The sequence below is a fragment of the Gavialis gangeticus genome, unplaced genomic scaffold (genome assembly GCF_001723915.1).
Source record: "Gavialis gangeticus isolate Ggan-Ray unplaced genomic scaffold, GavGan_comp1, whole genome shotgun sequence".
NCBI classification, from domain to species: Eukaryota; Metazoa; Chordata; order Crocodylia; family Gavialidae; genus Gavialis; species Gavialis gangeticus.
In genome coordinates, this window is record NW_017728995.1 from 42,383,974 (window position 1) to 42,402,877 (window position 18,904).

The 18,904-nt window shown below is 44.3% G+C and overlaps 1 protein-coding gene across 1 annotated transcript; it reads right to left on the minus strand.

Moving 5' to 3' along the window:
* Positions 1 to 15,597: 15,597 nt before the first annotated feature.
* CHST2 (carbohydrate sulfotransferase 2) lies at positions 15,598 to 18,898 on the minus strand (the record flags this gene model as incomplete). The annotated part of the gene is made up of 1 exon (XM_019503551.1): positions 15,598 to 18,898. A coding segment is annotated over one exon (1,158 nt), but the record flags the coding sequence as incomplete, so codon positions are not given.
* Positions 18,899 to 18,904: the final 6 nt, after the last annotated feature.

Here is an 18,904-nt window from a genome sequence, read left to right on the forward strand (position 1 = left end):
CTCTTCATCATAACCTTTGCTTTAGAAGCTGCACTCAACCCTGCCACCACCTCATATTCCAGTGCTAGTTGTTAGCAATGCTTAATGTTTGCTCTGCTGATAAACATCAGATCTTTCCATCTAGGATAGAAGTGAGAATGATCCTCAGTACATCAACACAAACACACACTCTTTTTTAGGGCTTGCTCATCACCACCCATTCACTAATGGATCTGCCTTTTTACTGCTATTACTACTACCACCACCACCACCACTTTAAAATAAGCCAGTTTAGCATGACTTAACATAATACTGTATTAAGGGAGACTTACATGTATACGAATTTAGATTGCACTGTTATCTGAATGCAATGTCAGTCTATATATTTTAAATAAAGCACCATGGGCCAGGAAATAAAATGCCACACTTGCATAAGCATTTCAGGTTCCCTAAACAGTGAGGAGCCTTTCATACCACCCCCTTACTCTTAGCAAGATTGACTATACCACCCCAAGTTCATTTGTGCACCCACTGGAAGGTCAAAACATAGGACCAGACTCAGTCATGCCTAGGCACTGGAATAAGCGAGTTGAAGACAGAGTGAGAATGTACCGATTCTCATTGGTTAAAGACCAATCTTCCATGACCTTTGAACAGTTTGGCTCTCTCCCAATGTACTTTTATTTTAAACAGCATTTGTTTAGTAGCCCCACAAAATCTTGTCCAATATATGAACCAAGAAGAAAATGAAGTATCAAACAACTTACAATATTCCTACACGTTTGCAAATATCTGTACCTTCCTATCTGGTCACCATAGTAGGACTTTCCGCGCACACACACACACACCCCCCTATCACTGTGTTAAAGTTTTTTTTGAAAATTGGTTCTTAAGTAACACTGTTCATTTTCCCCGTTTCTGCATCCGACCCTTGGCAAGATGCCTTTGTTACTCACAAGGCACAGAGTAGAAGCCAAGGGCCAAAAGCTTCTACTTGTGTTCCACCAATCCACTTGCTGCGTGATGCATGACCTATGTTCCATGTCCTAGAGCTACCCACAGGGCAAGCCCCACCACTATGGCCACTACACAGTCTAGGATCAGCTTATTCAACCACAAGCCAAATCATTGTCTACTCCACAAAAAGCCACATACAAACCCACAATGGCTCTACATCATCTTTTCAGAGTCACGCTTCCACAGGAGCATTAGTAAGCACCGTAGCAACGAGCAACAAAGCATAACTTGTACCTCAAGGCAGACTTAATGGTCTAGATAAGACAGACCATCAGAACTGTGCTGTATTTTTGTTACTGGTATGGTCTGATGAATGTGTACGATATACTATTTTCACTGAGCTCCTAGAGACACTTATGAAAGTGTAAGAGCTTTGCATAATAAAGTCTTCAATATGCAAAAAAAAAAAAAAAAGACAGCATGATGCTTGTTGGGATTAAATGCCCCAAGGTCACGGTGGGCCGGGCGGTGGCTTGGTACGAAACAGGTGGGATCTTTGGCGTGGAGCTCTGAGGCACAGAAGCGTTTGGTTTCAAAAACAAACTAGGTTTATTTAACTTACACTTGTGAAGCGTAGGCACAGAAGTCTTCAGTTACAGTTAAACAGAACAAACGAAACAGAGGGATCTGTCGGCTCACGAGGTTCACCAGCAAGCCCTTGCTATCTAACAAGGAGGGCGGCTGCCTGCTGGCTAGTCCCAGAGCTGGTCGACAGCTTATGAAAGGGTGAACAAACTATGGAACAAAACTGTAGTGAGGCTGGAATCGTGACGCCAGTCCAAAGGACAACGAGTAGTCGATAAACGAAGCCGAGGTCGAGAGCCGGAACGTGAAGCAGTGGAGGTGTAGACAAGGTAAGAAAGGAAGAGCCGAGCCGTGGTCGTTAGTCGGAGCCGAGGTCGAGAGCCGTCCAGTAAACTGAAGCCGTGGTGATGATCAGAAGTTGAGGTCAGAGCCCAAACAGTTCAAGAGCCAGAAAATCAGAACAGTACGTATAATATACGATCAAAAGTGAAGACATAGCAAGAGCATATGCGGGAGGAGACCTATAGGCCGAGAAGCCTCACTGAGGGACAGTAACTGAGATCAGCCTCTGTCCTCAGTTGAACGGATCTCCCCCACCGGGAGGGGCCCACTAAGCTTTTATATGAATTTGGTAACCAATTACAACACTGTCTCCACAGAAATTTCTAGTCAAATGACATCATGCTTTTAATGAACTGGGCATGCGTGACACTGAGCTCTCTGTTGTTACCAGGCATGCACCACGCTGAAAAGTAGGTCAGCCTGATTGACAGCTCTCGGGGTCGCACAAGGGGCATGTGTCGAGCACACTCGTGGAAAACTCCGTTTGAGAGCTCTTTTGCGCATGTCATCTTAACCCCTTGCATTGGCAATATACATAACTACAAATTTACTTTTACAATGCTGAACTAGCTGTTTAACCAATAGAGCTTATCCAGTAGCTTGGGTATCATGTAGGAAAGCAGCACCCGGGGTGGGGGAGACCTCTGGTTTACTTTGGGTCTGACTGTCCCTAGCTTCACTTGCATCAAAACAGGAACAAATAGCAGTCTGAATGGCAGTTCACTAATTAGCTGGGGGGAGAAGGAAGAGAGGAGGGTTATCTTTTGGATACATCACAGGTAAAGTGGGATAATGGGCTTGTACCTCCATAGGATCCCAGGATAAAAGACTTTGTTCTGGAAGAAATCTGTTCTTAGCCCCAGAGAATCTTTGGGGGGAAGAAATAGCAATTCATTCAACTCTCTGCTCAGTACTCAACATTAGCAAATTCCAAAATAAACAAAAGCCTACAGTAAGAACTATTAATTTCCCTTCAAATCTTTTCCAGATGACTCAAAGTGGGGAGGAGGGGGAGGAAGATACACAACTTTAGTCATGATACTTTTTTTCATTATGTTATTGAAGTGGGGTAATTTTTTATAATAAAAATAACTAACTAAATATTTGTAAGGTCTTTACATGAAAAATTTAAAGTGGTCCTCATCTTTAAAAGCATCATACTAGCAAGTATGGCAGAACTCTTTAGTCAACTAAATCACAAGGAAACTTATAAGAGGTAGAAACTTGCAGAAATAACTAGGGAAGAATACAAGAGCATTGCTCAAGCATGCAGGGATGAAGTCAGGAAGGCCAAAGCATAATTGGAGTTACAGCTAAAAAGATACGTGAAGGGTAACAAGAAGGGTTTCTACAAGTATGCTGGCATCAAGAGGAGGAGAAGGGAAAATGTGGGTCCCTTACTGAATGGGGGAAAAACAACCTTGTGAAAGGATGCAGAAAAAGCAAAAGTTCTCAATGACTATCGTGCTTCAGTCTCTACATACAGTCAGTTCCCAGACTGCACTGGGCAGCTCAGTTCGGGGGGGGGGGGGGGCAAGCAGCCCTCAGATGGGAAGTAACAGGTTAGGGACTACTTAGAAAAGCTGGAGGTGTACAAGTCCATGGGACTGGATGGGATACACCCAAGGGTGCTGAGGGAGTTGGTTGATATGATTGCAGAACCATTGGCCATCATCTTTGAAAAAACTCATGGTGATTGGAGAGGTCCCAGATGATTAGAAAAGGGGCAAACAGTGCCCATATTTAAGAAAGGAAAAAACAAGGATCCAGGGAACTACAGACTAGTCCGCCTCACCTCAGTCCCTGGAAAGATCATGGAGCAGGACCTCAAGGAATCCATTTCTAAGCACTTGGAGGAGAAAAGGGTGATTAGGAGCAGTCAGCATGGATCACTATGGGTAAGTCATGGCTGACCAACCCGATTGTCATCTCATCATGGAAGGCTAGCTCTATGGATACAGGGAGACCAGTGGATGTGGTGTAGTTTGATTTTAGCAAGGCTTTTTGATATGGCCTCCTACATTCTAGCAGTCAAGCTAAGGAAGTACAGGCTGGATAAACAGACTGGAAGGTGGATAGAAAACTGACTGAAGCATCAGGCTCGGAGAGTAATAATCAGTGGCTCAACATCTAGTTTGTAGCTGGTATGAAGCGTAGTGTCCAATGTTACCCGTCAGCCCTGCACTCCTGTGGAACCCTGCCGCAGCACCCAGCCTGTCCGACTCATGAAGGACTCTCCCCCTTCCCTCACCTCTGCCCGAGCCAAAGCTGATCAGAAGCAGGACTTACAAAAAGGCAATGAAGATGCAGTGAGACACCCCTAAACCCCTCTGGACAAGGGGGACAAGATTAAGGCAACTCCCCATCTCTGATGCAAATGGGACCAGGGAGCAGGAGGCACCTCCATTAGCATTCAGAATGGAGAGGAGAGATTCGAAGACAGGGACCACACTGAACTCTGGGACCAGAGAAGCAGGGGAGCACTGCACCATGGGGGATTCCTGCTCCAAATGCTAAATCAACCCATGTCTGCACACACCCAACTCAGCATTTATCAGACCAATTCTAGTGATGACTTCTGTATTGGTACCCAAAACACTGAATCAGCCTGTTTGCACTGTGAGATCCCTCAGGGAAACACTGCCCATAGCCAGGAATGATCACCTCCCATTGTCCAGCATAATAAAACAACTCTGGTATAGTACCTTGAGCCATCATTTACCCATAAACAAAACCTAGAGTTTTTCCTTGAACCATTGTTATCCCCTTACAAAAACCCCTACCCAAGGCTCAAGTTTCTGTTCTGGTGCTTGGATCCAAGCACTGCACCAGTTCCACTGGGATTTCACCTTCTTCTTGCCTGCCTGGAAAACCTTCACTGATTGTGCTGGGAGCTCTGCCCACCTGTCTCAACCACTCTGGACCCTAAGGTGAGCAGCTCATCTGCAAGCTGCCCAAACACCTGGGAACCTCGGCTGGTTCAAGCTTCACTGAGTGGTGAGATCCCAACTCTCTCCCCCCACACTCTCTGTTTAAGCCCACTTTCTAAGCCTCAGACTTGGTTTAATCCCTCTCTGCCTTACTCCAGGCACAGCTTTCTAAACCAGCAATGTACTGTGGGTCTCCAGCACCCAGGGGCCATGGCCCCCTCCCACCCCTCACATCCCCCAGTCAGTACACCACTGTTCTAAGCCCAACTTCTGCTGATGAAACTTGAGCAAGCTCGCTTTCTAAACCTGACCTTTGCTAATCAAACTTGAGCTAGACCCCCCCAAATACACAATTGAAATTGTGTAATTGTAACCATTTTGTTTGTTTTTCTTTTTATGGCTATTACTACTAGTATCATCATGCATTTCCTATACCTGGCAATAAAATAACTTTGATGCTCAAACTGGTTGCCATACAGTCTCTGAACCTCATTCCTTCTCAGCCTCCCTCTTTGCTCCGCAGCCAGACTTTTTACCCAAGCCAAAGACCCCTATAAAGCCCAAAAATCCTGTTAGGTCTGCCCATCAAGGGAGTTACTACCAGGACAATTGTGACAAGAGATTGGGGGGTTATAGTCCAAGGTCTATGAGGGTGTCAGCTTGGAAATGCTGATTAACCCTGCCCGCTCAGACATACGGTTAACGTGTATGCATGTGCGCGTTTGTCTGACCGATTCAGTAGCTGGAGAAACCCAGCTCCATTGAAACTAAGCCCTGCAAGGTAGCTCCATTGGGGTTCAGAATTTGCAGAAGGGAGAGACAGAGCTCTGTATGGAAACACATGACACAAGCAGTACATTGGTAGCATTACAGACACCCCAGAAACATTAATAAATGAGTGTACCCCAAAGGGACAGACATCTGGTAACACCCAGGGGTGCATCCTAAGGCTGGTTTTGTTCCAGGGCATGGATGAAGAGATTGAAGATGCTATACAGTGCATCCTCAGCAAGTTCACAGATGACACCAAGCCAGGGGGAGTAGTAGATACACTGGAGGGTAGGGCTAGGATTCAGAATGACTTGGACAAATTGGAGAATTGGGTCAAAAGAAATCTCATGAGGTTCAACAAGGACAAGTGCAAAGTCCTGCACTTAGGCTGGAACAAACCCATGCACCAGGACAGGCTGGGACTGACTGGCTGGGCAGCAGCTCTGCAGAAAAGGACCTGGGGGTTACACTGGACAATAAGCTGAATATGAGCCAGCAGTGTGCCCTCATTGAAAGAAAGCTAACACCATACTGGGCTGCATTGGTAGGAGTGTTGCTAGTAGGTCAAGGGAAGTGATCATTCCCCTCTATTCAACACTGGTGAAACCACATCTGGAGTGCTGTGTTCAGTTTTGGACCCCCACTACAGAAAGGGTGTGGACAAATTGGAGAGTCCAGCAGAGGGCAACAAACATGATGAAGGAGCTGGGGAACATGACTTATGACAGACTGAGGGAATTGGACTTACTTCATCTAGAGAGGAGGAGACCAAGTAGAGACTTAGTAGCAGCCTTCAGCTACCTGAATCAGGGTTCAAAAGAGGATGGAGCTAGACCAGAGGTTCCCAAAGTTTTTATGCCATGGCCCGGCAAACCATGGCCCAGAAGTCACAGCCAGCCAGTGACAGAATTTCTGGCCAGCAGAGAGGTAAAGCTACATGCAGGTGGGCGTGTGGGCCAAACCCTGAACTGCCGTGGGCCCTGCTAAAGGAGCCACGGCCTCTCTGCCTGGCTCGGGGGTGGGGCCGCAGTTTGCAATCCACGGCCACTTCTGGTCTGGCAGCCGACCGTGCTGCAGACGACAGCCAACCCACGGCCCAGGGAATGAGAACCCCTGAGCTAGACTGTTCTCAGTGATGGCTGATAACAGAACAAGGAGCAATGGTCTCAAGTTGCAGCAAGGGAAGTTAAGTTTAGATATGAGGAAGAATTTTCTCACTAGGAGGGTAGTAAAACACTGAAACAGGTTACCCAGAGATGTGGTGGTGGAAGCTCCATCCTTGCAGGTTTTCAAAGCCTGGCAAACAAAGCTTTGGCTGGGATGATCTAGGTGGAGATGGTACTGCTTTTAGCAGGATTTGGACTAGATGACCTCCTCAGATCCCTTTCAGCCCTAATTTTCTATGACCTATCCATTTGCAGTTAGTTCCTTTTATGTCTTTTTCTGCCCCTCACATAGGGAGACTTCAGCAGCTAATCAGAACTATAACCTATGCATTAGTTGGGTCCTGCTAAGCCCAAGGTCTATGTAGAGATGACTTGAATCACATCTAACCCCAAATCTGAACCTCAGCCCAGAATTAAAATTTCACTCAGGAGTAAAAGGGACTTAAACCCTATTCCACTCAATATGTAACCAGTAGATGATAAAGGCTACAAACATCTCCTCTCAGGCATCTGAATGATCTTGCTCTGTCCTGCATCTGTTGTTCTTGAACAAACTCTATGAAGGTTTGCAGGATATGAAGTGCTAACAGTATGTCCGGGGACATTGCAAAGTGCATCTGAAGGGTTGCCTTGGTACTGTATCATTGAATCAATGGCAGAAAAGTAGCAGTGCATTCAACCACTCACTAAACCATGACTGGAAGGGCAACATGCATACATAAAACCCCACTACTATTCTGCTGGTCCCAAAACAAGCCTGACATCTTCCGAGACAGAGACTTCTGCTGAATTAAAGGCTCATTAAGCACACGCTGTGTATAGACTTTCATAAATCTTAAGGAATTACTATCATTTAATAGTAAAAAAAAGATGCTTAGAAGACAGGATTTGGACCCAATAGATGCAACATCCTACTGATTTTTTTTTTTGTAAAAATTGGGGGGGAAGTCTACCTAGGTAGACATTACAAGTTCAGTTTAATACTGGGAACTTGGTCATCCTGCAAACTCCATTTTGTATGCAGGGCCCTCTAGCTATTCCCTTTTTACATTCCTATCACACCGATACTCAAAAGGGTGGTGACATAGCAAGCAATGGAGAGCTGCTAAGGCCCCTATGCTTATGGTCTAGTATTCATAAGGAAGTCTTTTAAAACAGACTGGCTACCAGTAGCTCAAATCACTTCTGCTCCCCACCACCCCTTCCTTAACTCCCTTCCAGAAGGAAGCAAGTAGTGTGCATTTGATCAGCAGGTTAAGGCCAGCTGAGGAAGGATGGAAAAGTTACTTGGCAGGGGAGACTGAAGATAAGGGAAAAGGTGTCCCACCAGCTATTCTAGAGAATAGACGGGAACTGACTAGAGGTCAGAGAGTCTCAGGGGCTGGATGACAGGCCACAACTAGCCCACAGGGTGCATCTTTGATACTAATTTACACAATGCAGTCTTAGCTTTAACTCAAAATTTTCTAGCTACCTGGCAAATTCACAGGTAACAGTTGAGTGTGCAACTGGGTTCTTGCTGCCGCGCCCCCCCCCCCCTCCGTATACAGCTGTATAGGGTAGCAAGCAGAGCTCACAGACACCTCATCCCTGCTTGAACTTCCTTTTCATGCATTCCTTTCCCTGGCTTTCTAGAGATCCCTTACAAACTTTTTCAAGCATTTAACACCTTCCATTTTACCAGACTTCTCCTGCCTCTGTTGAAATGGCCACAGGAGGTGAAGTCTTTGTTCCAGTGGTGGGGAAAGAGGCAGCTTCTGTTTTGATATCCCTTCGCTTTTCCTTGAGTGTAGTGCTGCCAAGCCTACACTTTCCAAACAACATCCCCCAGGGTCCTTGTTTGAGACTTGTTTAGGATCAGGCCACTTAGTCCCATTGGGAGTGTTTAAATAGAGAGCCTAGCACCTTTTATAAATGGGCAACTATATCTGAACATATAAAATTGAATGCATCATGCCTCCAGCTCATCCCTTTGTCCAGATGGGAGATCCATTTTGCTTTGACAATTTATTTTTTTTTTTTTAAATTTAAAAAAAGTAATTTCTTCCTCATCTGAAACCTTTATGTCAACACTCAACATTCTTCAGGTATTATGAGATCTTGAAATAAAAGCACACAAATTAAGTTATGGTGCAAGTTACCATTTATAAATATAATATGAAAATTTAAGGGGTTTTTTGCAATTAAAGTTAACTTTCATTAAAAAATAGTAAATTAGCAATCTTTTCTGCCATCTACAGATTACAGGTTTTCAGAGTTGTACCAGAGAAGCTTTTTACTCATTTCAGAAGCTCAAAGTCAAGGGAAAATAAGTTTACTTACCTTCTAACCATGTGCAAGAAAAGTGCCTGCAGAATCACCCTGTCCTTTGATGCTACTCCTGTACCATGGGATCTCTTTGGACCACTACAGCCAATGGTGCAAGGAACAAAGCAGCTGAATCCTGTGGTTCCTTCACTAATAAAAAAGTCCCAATGGTTGGGACTCCAAACCCAACCACAAAAGGGACAGGAGATTTTTCACAGAATGTGCTAAGTGCACATTCCAGAGCCACAGTTACTGACTTGGTTATGGTAAACCAGATAGTAATTTTTCCTCAGATATCCATCCAGTCTCCTAGTGCCTAGGAAGGAGTGATCATCCCATTAAGCCCTTGTCCTCCTTTCCCAAAGGTTGCTGCATTGCAATGTGCAGGATAACCACTAGCAGCAGCTGTTCTAGTAAGGACAAGCTTGGTCTGAAGTTCAAGAAGACAGTCCATCTGATGTGCTAGCCATTAGGAGCACATCCTTCTAAAGAAGTGTATAAATATAGCCCCTCTCACTCCTCCAGGTCTCTGAGATCATCCATATCAGCTACATCACCCTCATCCTCTCCCCCCTTACAAGGAGGCACACAATTCCAGTCTGCCTGCAGGGTCTCCAGTAGTCTTTTCCCTCTCAAGGAGACAGCTAAAAATCTATGTCAGTCTTCAGCAACCCCCACTTCCAGGTGTTCAGAGGACTCAGACTCAACCACCTGCCTAGACTCCAGGCCAGGGACCCTGTACAAAAGCAACTGGAAACAGCTTTCTGTCATTCCCATCCTGCTTCTTACTGGACCATCCCAAGTACACACACCCACCTTGTGTCCCTTCCTGGGCCAGCTTCCTAGGAGCCTGCTGCCAAAAGAAGTTCCCATCAACAGCCACCCACCTGCTCTGAGACCCCTTAACTTGTCTTGCTTCCCACAGCTGCAGCTCATCTGTCCTCTCTCTAGCCAGTCTCCTCCTCTGGGCTTTCTTTCTCCTCAGGTGCAACAGATAACAGGCAGGTTGTCTGGGCATTAATGGGGTAGCCCACTTTATTACACCTCTCACTCAGTAGATCCTAATTTCTTTCTTTTGTCATTGCCAGTCTATTTTTCAGACATTAGTCCCTCTAACTCTTTTCCACTGACTGATTTCTGTGAGTAAGGGTCTTTCTCCTGAAATACTCCCTGCACATCAAGCACTTGGTAAACAAAGCCTATCACTTTCCTTGTCCATCATCTCTTTGAGGTACTCCAATGCTCATCTGCAGCCAATGTGTTGCTTTCTTTCAGGACCTGCTGCCCAGCAGGGAGTTCCAACTGTACTTAGCAGTCAAAGAGATCTGACCTCTCAAATCCTCCCCTTCCTGTGCTATATTTGTGCACTTTGGCTATAAAAAGTAGAACCATAACTGCAGCATTAATTTCTCACAATGTCCATGCTTATAACTTTCTCACAGACCCTCTTCAGCTGCTCAACAACCACTGCCGAAGCCTGCAGTTGCCCTTGTCTTCTCACTGAACTTTGTCAACCGGATAGCTTCCTCTTCAGTCCCATGCTCCATATTTTCTTCTGGTACCTCTCCGGGTTGTCCTTCTGAGTCAGTTCCCTCACCCCACTCCTGCTTAAGGAAATAATATGCCTCTTCTGCTGTTGTATTTCTGGCAGCAGGCTCATGGTCTTCTTCTCACAAGTCAGATTTCTAACACAAGAAATTGCTTCGTGGCCCTGGTCTCCATTGGCCCTTGTGCTGGAACCTGCTGCAGCTTCTCCTCCTTGGCCCCTCTGTGCCCTTGGCTTGCAGGACTCCGCTATCCCCCAGATACCATTTTTCCCATGCTGTCTACCTGATGTGTCCCACACAAAATACCTAGGCTGCCTCTTGTCCCTACTGGTCTGTACCACTGACATGCAAGTTTCAGAGAGTCTAAGCCCTTAAGAAGGGAATGTTTTGTAATGTGTCCTCAGATGGTTTGTTTTGTAAGGCTTCTATGCGATACAAAGCAGGAGCTAAATATCATTTTCTGACTTGAATAAACAAAAAGCCCAGCACAAGCCAATCAGAATTAGAATAAGAAGCAACAGGAAAATCCCACTATGCTCCTTCATAAAACTAGCAGTTGCTTATGTAGATATAGCCATAGATCATATCCATCTGGTTGTGACATTTCCATTAAGAGTTCAATAGCAGTGTCACTGTATAGCCTGTGTTTCAGTTCCAGGGCTGCCTCTTCACAGGCACAAATTTAGTGAGCGTCCTTTGTTCCTAAGGGAAAAAAAAGACCTTACATCTTTGTACAGCAACCCCTTTTAGCTGATTCAGAGATAGCTCTGACAGGCTCTGATGGAGCCGTAGTGTTATGGCATGTGGGAGCCTTCTATTCTGTGAAATAAAGCATTAAGTCAAGTATACGTAGAGATTTGATATGTATTTAAAAACTACCTAAAGTGGGAGTGCTCACTCTTACAGTACTTGGATAACTAATCATGTACTTGATGGAAATACTCACGTGAGTAAGGACTGCAAGATCTGTCCCAGAGCCATCTATAGGAGTCATCAGTAGCCACTTGTTGAATGCTAACTCAAGTCTTACAGCAACTAAACATTTCCATTTTTCTAGCACCTTTCATGTGATAAAATGTTGCATGACATACACATGGCTTGGAACAAATCACTGCTGATACTCCTTGTAGGTGGGATAAGGAACCATCTGGCAGTTGAAATTGATAGTAGCACCAAAAATCTAGCTATGGGAATTCATGAATGGAATTGTAGAGAAGGGAAGGGAGAGACAGAGATAGAGAGAAACTAAGGCCAAAAGTGTGTGCATTGCTATATCTAAGTAAAAATGAGCTTGGAACAGCAAATATGAATCTACATGGATCCTTTCAAATAAACTAAAAAATGTTTCCTTCTTAAAGTTAATTTCAGGCCCCTGACAGACATTAAAACAATGGCACAATTGGGAACTGAGAAAGTTTATGCCCCATCCCAAAACACTGCATGTCCTGCCACACACATCTGGCATGGCAGCATGTTCAGTGTTTGGGATGCAGCATAAAATTTCCTATATCCCAGTTATGCCACTATGGAGCTGCCTCCAGCTTGATCCATGGGGCATGGGGCCACCAGGCCAGTGCCAACAATCATCTGATTGTTGGCCCCAGCCCTCAGTCTTGAACCAAACCTGGGGCTATCCTGATGGGTCAACAGGCTTCCCCCTACAAGGGAACTTTGTATACCACCTCCCTGGCAGCCCATTTTCTGCATCAGGACCAGGACTTTCCCAGGCCCAATGCTGACCCCCATCCTGATGCTGATTGTCAGCTGATTGTCAGTATTGGGAGGGGACATGCTACACACTCGGGTTCTGGTGCCTTGCAAATGAGCTACAGAGATGTTTCATGTATTTTGTGGAATGTCTTTGTGGCTGGATTGCCAACTTTATGATGCCATAAAAATAAATCACCGGAATATATAGCACTTATTAGTTATGGCATGATTAACACATTAATTGAACCCTAAATATAACTCATACCCAGGACCCAGGATCCTACAAGTTGTAAACTTAAAAAAAGGTCCAAAAATGTCAGTATTGTGAAGCGAGGGATCCTTTTCTATGTATTGAGAACGATTTTAATAGCTATAATGTACAGCATCTGTACATTTTGTGTTATCCCCTTTAGGGTTTTATCATCCTTGCTTTTAACATGCAAATATCTGTATCTTTCCTCCTCTAACCTTGCTGTGTAGTATTTGTTTTTCTAATTGGCTCCTCCACAGGATTTCTTTCTTCCTACAGCAAGGCAAGAGTGACTTCTAACAGACTGTTTTGTATTCCTTTCCTTTCTTCTAAATAAATGTCTCTTGCCTTTACTCTTATCTTTATCACCCTTGGGTAAAACAAAAGACGTGACTGGATGAAGCATCCTAATTATAAATCCACTTCTTTCCAAAGTGATTATTGCTAACCATTTTGCTGCTGAGCCTCTGAAACAGCTAAGCTGCTGCTGCTGATGTACTGCCATCATGAACATTTCAGTATAAGTGTCACCTGCAGCAACAGTTAAGGTCAAGTTGTTTTAAAGGGTAAGAAATATGTGGCACAAATTAGTTCTTCAGAGGCCATATTTGTAAAGGTACTTAAACATCTAAAGGTCCAGATAAGTGCCTAGTGGGATCTTCAAAAGCATCTAAATGCCTCTCTCCCATAGAGAAGCCAAACTCTTATTGACTTCTGTTCGTATCTCCTCCTTCAATAGGAGTTAGATGCCTAAGCTTTCAGGAAAATCCTCTTAAGGGCCTAAAAATCTTTCAACATCTAGCCTTTGGGCCTCTTTCCATAATGGTTCTGAACAACCCTCGTGCCCCAATGATGCCAACAGAAACTGAGGAAACTCAGAACCCTACAGAAACAAGCCCATACTGCTCTTTATTTGATTTCTTGCTGTGATGCTAATTTTTTTATTATTATTTCCCCTATGCTGATTTTCATTGTTGTTTTTCACTTGGTAAATATGAACTGAAATAAGAGCCCAATCTTCATCCACAACACAGCAGACAAATACTGCTATAGGAGCAGCTTTAGGCGCAAGTTTTAGATACTTCTTAGCACTGCACTGGTACAACTCATAGCCCACTCATCCCTTTTTAGAGCAAGACTAGACAAGGAGGACAAGAAAACTTCCAAATTTCAGGGAAGAAATACTGACACTATGGAGATCATTGCCATGGATATCAGTGAGGCTTGTATTCCTTCCTCCATTCTTTAACTCATCTGGGAGACAATGTCTCCTTCCCTACATATCATTTCCACCCAGGTTTTATTGCAGATGCTCAACATTATAGCTTAATTCATACATTTTCCCTAAGTGCATTATCATTTGGTTTTTACATGATTTATTTACACACATCTTATACAGAATTCTGGAATGCAGAAGCAATGGTATGTGTGCAAGGTCTGTATTTATCATAGCACTACCGTACAATTTGCTTTCTATCACTTAGCCTTAGATTGAGTTACATCTTGCCTTTTATAATTTAAGTTCCAGCCAGTTGGGATGTTAAATATCTAATAGTGCTAGATTATAGCACCATCACTCTTTCACGATCTCATAACCTGAAAAACTCCAAACTCAGAAAAAAATGGTAAGATTAATGTTTTTTAAAGTTAATATAATCAAGAATATGCAGACTCTAAGTATCATCTTAGCAAAATGTTATTTACCGAAGGAACTACAGATGGAATGGGGTTGAGTAACAATGTTTCACGCTATACAGTTTCCAGCAACCTCATTTGTTATCAGTAAGTCCAAAGAGCTCAATTTATTCTTTAGATAAGGTATGTTATATGGTTCATAGTGGAGAGAGAATATTTGACTCAGTTCTGGCTTTACTCCACATCTACCCACAAACACCTTTTCAGGAGCAATGATACACTAGATAAGAAACTGCCGTTAGACAATGAGTACTCAAACATGTCACTGACGACTTGAGTATAAGTATACCTAGAAGTTCTAGGTTAACACATAGCTTATGTGTTACATCCTTCTTGCCTTATTTGTACATGTCATTTCAGTGGACCACATTCACCCGGTCTGTAATTCTACTAGTTTCAATGACATTAGACAGAAAATGAAATTGACCTGAAGACATCAGTGAGATTATCTGAATAAAGCAGGTGGGATCTGGCTGATAGTCAGTCTGTTCACATTAAGAAGCCAGGGTATAATTTGACATGATTGGTATTCTCGGTTCCAAGGAGACCCATGTCTGGAATTAGAAGTAGAAATGCCCCCTGCTTTCAAGGACACTTAAAACACACTGTGTCAATTAAACATGTAAGAGGAAAAAAAGAATAGTCTCTCTCATCCTTTCATGCCCATTGGAGGAAAAATACTTGTTTCAAAATTGATTATAACCACTAGCCTTTCATCTCAAGAGACCCGAGTTCAACTTACAAAAAAATTTTGAAAGGCATTTAAAATGTGGAAGGTACTTCCTCTGGCTTTATCACTTGTGGAGGCTAAACAAACTAAATGTGTCTCCTAATATTCTTGGAATCAAACCTGCAGTTTCTCTCTCACAAAACTCCCATGGAAGAGTAAATGAGCAGGATTTGGCTTCTGGTATCAGAGGAGCTGGTAGAATAACATGTGACAAATCCTAGTTTAGAAAGTGCATGAAACTCTCATGCTTAACACAGCATGATCTGAAATCATCACAGATACAGATTCCAAAATTTAGGGGAACAACCCAAATTCCTTTGCTAAAAGGTAGCTAGAGAATGGCACTGTAGCCTTAAGTGGTTAACCCCCCTAATAATAGAATGTATAAAGACTGTGCAGTTGCTATGAAGCAGCAGAACAGGATTATACAACTAGAAGAAAAGGCATTTAATGAAGCCACATGGTCTAAAACCAGAATGGAATCTTTATATGCAGTCCCCTGGGATGCTTTGTTTGGGACAGGATAATCAAGCAGCAGCCCAAGCCCAAATACTTAAAAATCATCCAAAGTAAAATCAGAATACTTATGGTGTTGACATGAAACATCTAGCTCCATTATCACAATAAATTGATTTCAATATTCATTTTAATTAAACAAATAAACATCCCTTCCATTTCTCACCCTTAATATCCATGGTGCTTGGGAATAAATTATATTTAACAATGAAATGTTCCCAATAAAGCATTATCAATGTTACTTTTACTGCTTCTACTGATGAATTAAGAAAATGGGTACAATGTCATAAAATTATTCAGCAAGTGTACATGCAACCTTGTACAATGAGCTTTTCAACGGGCTTATTAAACACCTACATTGCCTTTTGAGAACATTTAATTGCCAATGTTTTATCAAGAATGTAAATGCCTTAGTAGTCTGATGTATCATCTTTAACTTAAAAGTTTCATATTAATACAAAAAATAGACACATTATACATAAGCCACAATTTTCACACATACAAAAGTAGACACACACGCCTGTACGCACACACACTTATCAATATCCTACTTATATATTTTCTACAGCCCAAATCTTCTTTTTCCTATAAATTCTTTGTATTTTCTGAAGGCACAACATTCAGGTAGGTAATATAAAATGTGCTTCTCACAGGGAAAAAATGGTGGTCTCATAACCTAACACTATTTGGATTTTTTTTTTAATTCAATATTGCAAAGTTCACCATGTTCCCTTTGAACAGCGTTGGAGAATATTAACAACAGGCTTAACAAGTACTTGCAGGTGGCTGCAGTTCTCATAAGTGGCGCACCATTTTCCCTTTGTGAACGTGGACATTTTTTGGCAAACAGAATTGAGAGAAGTAACATCTCCTACTTCTACCAAGTTTAATAATGTGCCTGATAGTCCAGACAAAACTCACAGGGACTGAGAGCCAAAATCATCATCTAGCTCCGTGCTGCAGCTACAACAATTTACAACAAATCTGACCAACATTTCATTTTATTGTCAAATGGTAGTTTTCCTTGACTAAAAACTGTGGCATGGACCCTGCAAACCAAAAAATGTCTGTTCCTACCTTCTGTATAGACAAACAAACACACATCCATACATTAAGACATTGGGGGAAAATGAAGTTCTATATGGAAGCTCCAGTTTATTTTTCTGCTCCCTTTATATCAGCTGGCAATGAACATGTCAAAAATATACTCAAGTATTTTATCTGTCTATAGCAATTGTGTGTGCGTGTGTGTGTAGCCCGTCTGGATACGTGCTAACCTTTTCAGTATTATAAGCATCCGTTTAAATTCTGTTTTGTTGGGGGAGTTGCTTTTTTGCAAGTACACATACTCTCTTTAACAAAGAATCCTGAACACCCTTCAAGACAAAAAATAAATATTATTATAATGGAAAATGCTTTAAACTTTTTATGGAGATAGAGTGGCACTTTGCTTGCTTTCTTCCTCCCCCCGGCCCCTGCCATTTTTTTTCAGTACAGTACAACTTAAACGTGTTTGCTATTTAAGCAGAGAATGATTTGAGATATGTGCATATGGGCATGAAATCTGCACTATATTTGTGGGATTCATATTTGTTCACCAGAAAAAGCAGCTTCTAACCTTTGAACAGGAAGAGATAAACTGCCAAGCTGTTGATCTCCTGTTGATCTGCTGATCTCCCCACTTGCCCCAACAGGGACCCTTAAAATGTCTTTGTTGCTATCAAATGTGTACATTAAACAAATACCTTTCTAAGTTCACATGCACAATGGGCATGATTCCCAAACAATCGAGGTAATTATAAAAATCATTTATTATTTTCTTTATTCATATCACCCTGGAACATTTGTTTTATACAAAAGTCCAATTCTCAGTATTATGCTTTCAAAATCATCCTGTCCCCAGCACAGGTGTCTCAGGAATTCGGTAAGTCTGTCATTACCATTGTCTGTTTGTAAACAAGATTTTGGTACCGAATCCTCCCGGCATTTCAAGAGCAGGGAAAGGGGTTTTACAAATACTATTAAGTTCCACTTTTTTTAATTGTCTATAACCCGGCAACGCAAAAATGTTAATGTGCATTACCCTCTCAGTCTTTGGGGGAAAGGCCATACCCCAGCTAGCAGAAGAACCAAGCTGCCCTCTCTCACTTGCCCTCTCCAGCAAGCACAGCTGGTTCCTGCAATGGGCTCAGCTCTCAGGGTCAGCAGATCTGCAACCCTTTGGGGTGGATGATCGCAACCTCTCTGCGCCCCACTCACAGCCTCGGTTTCCTGAGCAATGTTTTGCTGAGGTCCTTCACCTCCTCGGGGCTGCTGACCCTCTCGTAGCCCAGCACAGCCATCGGCTGATGGCAGTACTCCTCAATCTGCTTTATCTGCTGGTAGCTCAGTGCTGTCCTCCAGGCACTCAGGGCCTGGGTGGCGTTCCGAGCAGATACCACAAAGGGCTTGGAGGAGTAGCCTGGCCCACTGGTCATATTGAGGGCAAATTTCTCCATCTCAGGGCTCACCACCAGGTTGACGAAGCTGTACACCTGCCGCAGGGTCTTGATGGGATCTACCACCAGGTCCTCATAGCGCACAGCCAGGTAGTTGCCCTGCAGCCAGTCTGGCGGGTGCAGGGCAGTCTGCAGGGTCCTGGCCATGCTGCTGCAGATCACCTCCATGGCCCCCAACGCGTGGTAGTCTGAGCCGCCGCCACCACCGCCGCCACCCTCCTTCTTGCCACCCAGCTTGTGGCTGGCGTCCAGGAAGGGCATACGGTGGATGCGGGGGTCACGGCTCCGCACCACCTGCAGGCTCTCGCGGATCAGGCCGTGACGGGACTTGATGCGGGAGCTGGCCACGGCACGGGGGTCCCGCACCAGGTGGATGACTTTGAGACGCAGCGCAGGGTCGTGCAGCAGGGGTGCCAGCACAGCCAGGTCAAAGACACGCACGCCCTTGATGACCAGCGTGCGGTACTGGTGGCACTGCTCCTGCAGCAGGCCCAGGTGCTGCGGCGGGCACTTCTTGCACACCTTGTCGTCCACCAGGCCCACCACATCCTTGCGGTAGGCTGGGCACAGCGGCGCCGAGCAGATCACCTTGTTGGTGGCCGCACCAAAGATGCCCAGCGTGGTGAGGTTCCTGCCCGCCCCCGCCGTGCTGTACAGCTGGAAAACAGACAGGTCGCAGCGGTAGAGTGCGCCCAGCATGTCCCGCGCAGCGCCCTGCAGGGACACGGCGTCGCCCGGGTACAGCTTCTGCCACACGTGCCACACGGGCTCGTAGAGGAAGAAGACGTCGGGGTTCTGGTTGAACAGCTCCCCAAAGAAGGACGAGCCCGAGCGCCACGTGGTGAAGACGTAGACCAGCTGGCGCTGCCCGGGCGCCGCCGGGGGCTCCGGGGGCTGCGGCGGCGGCTGCGGCTGCGGGCG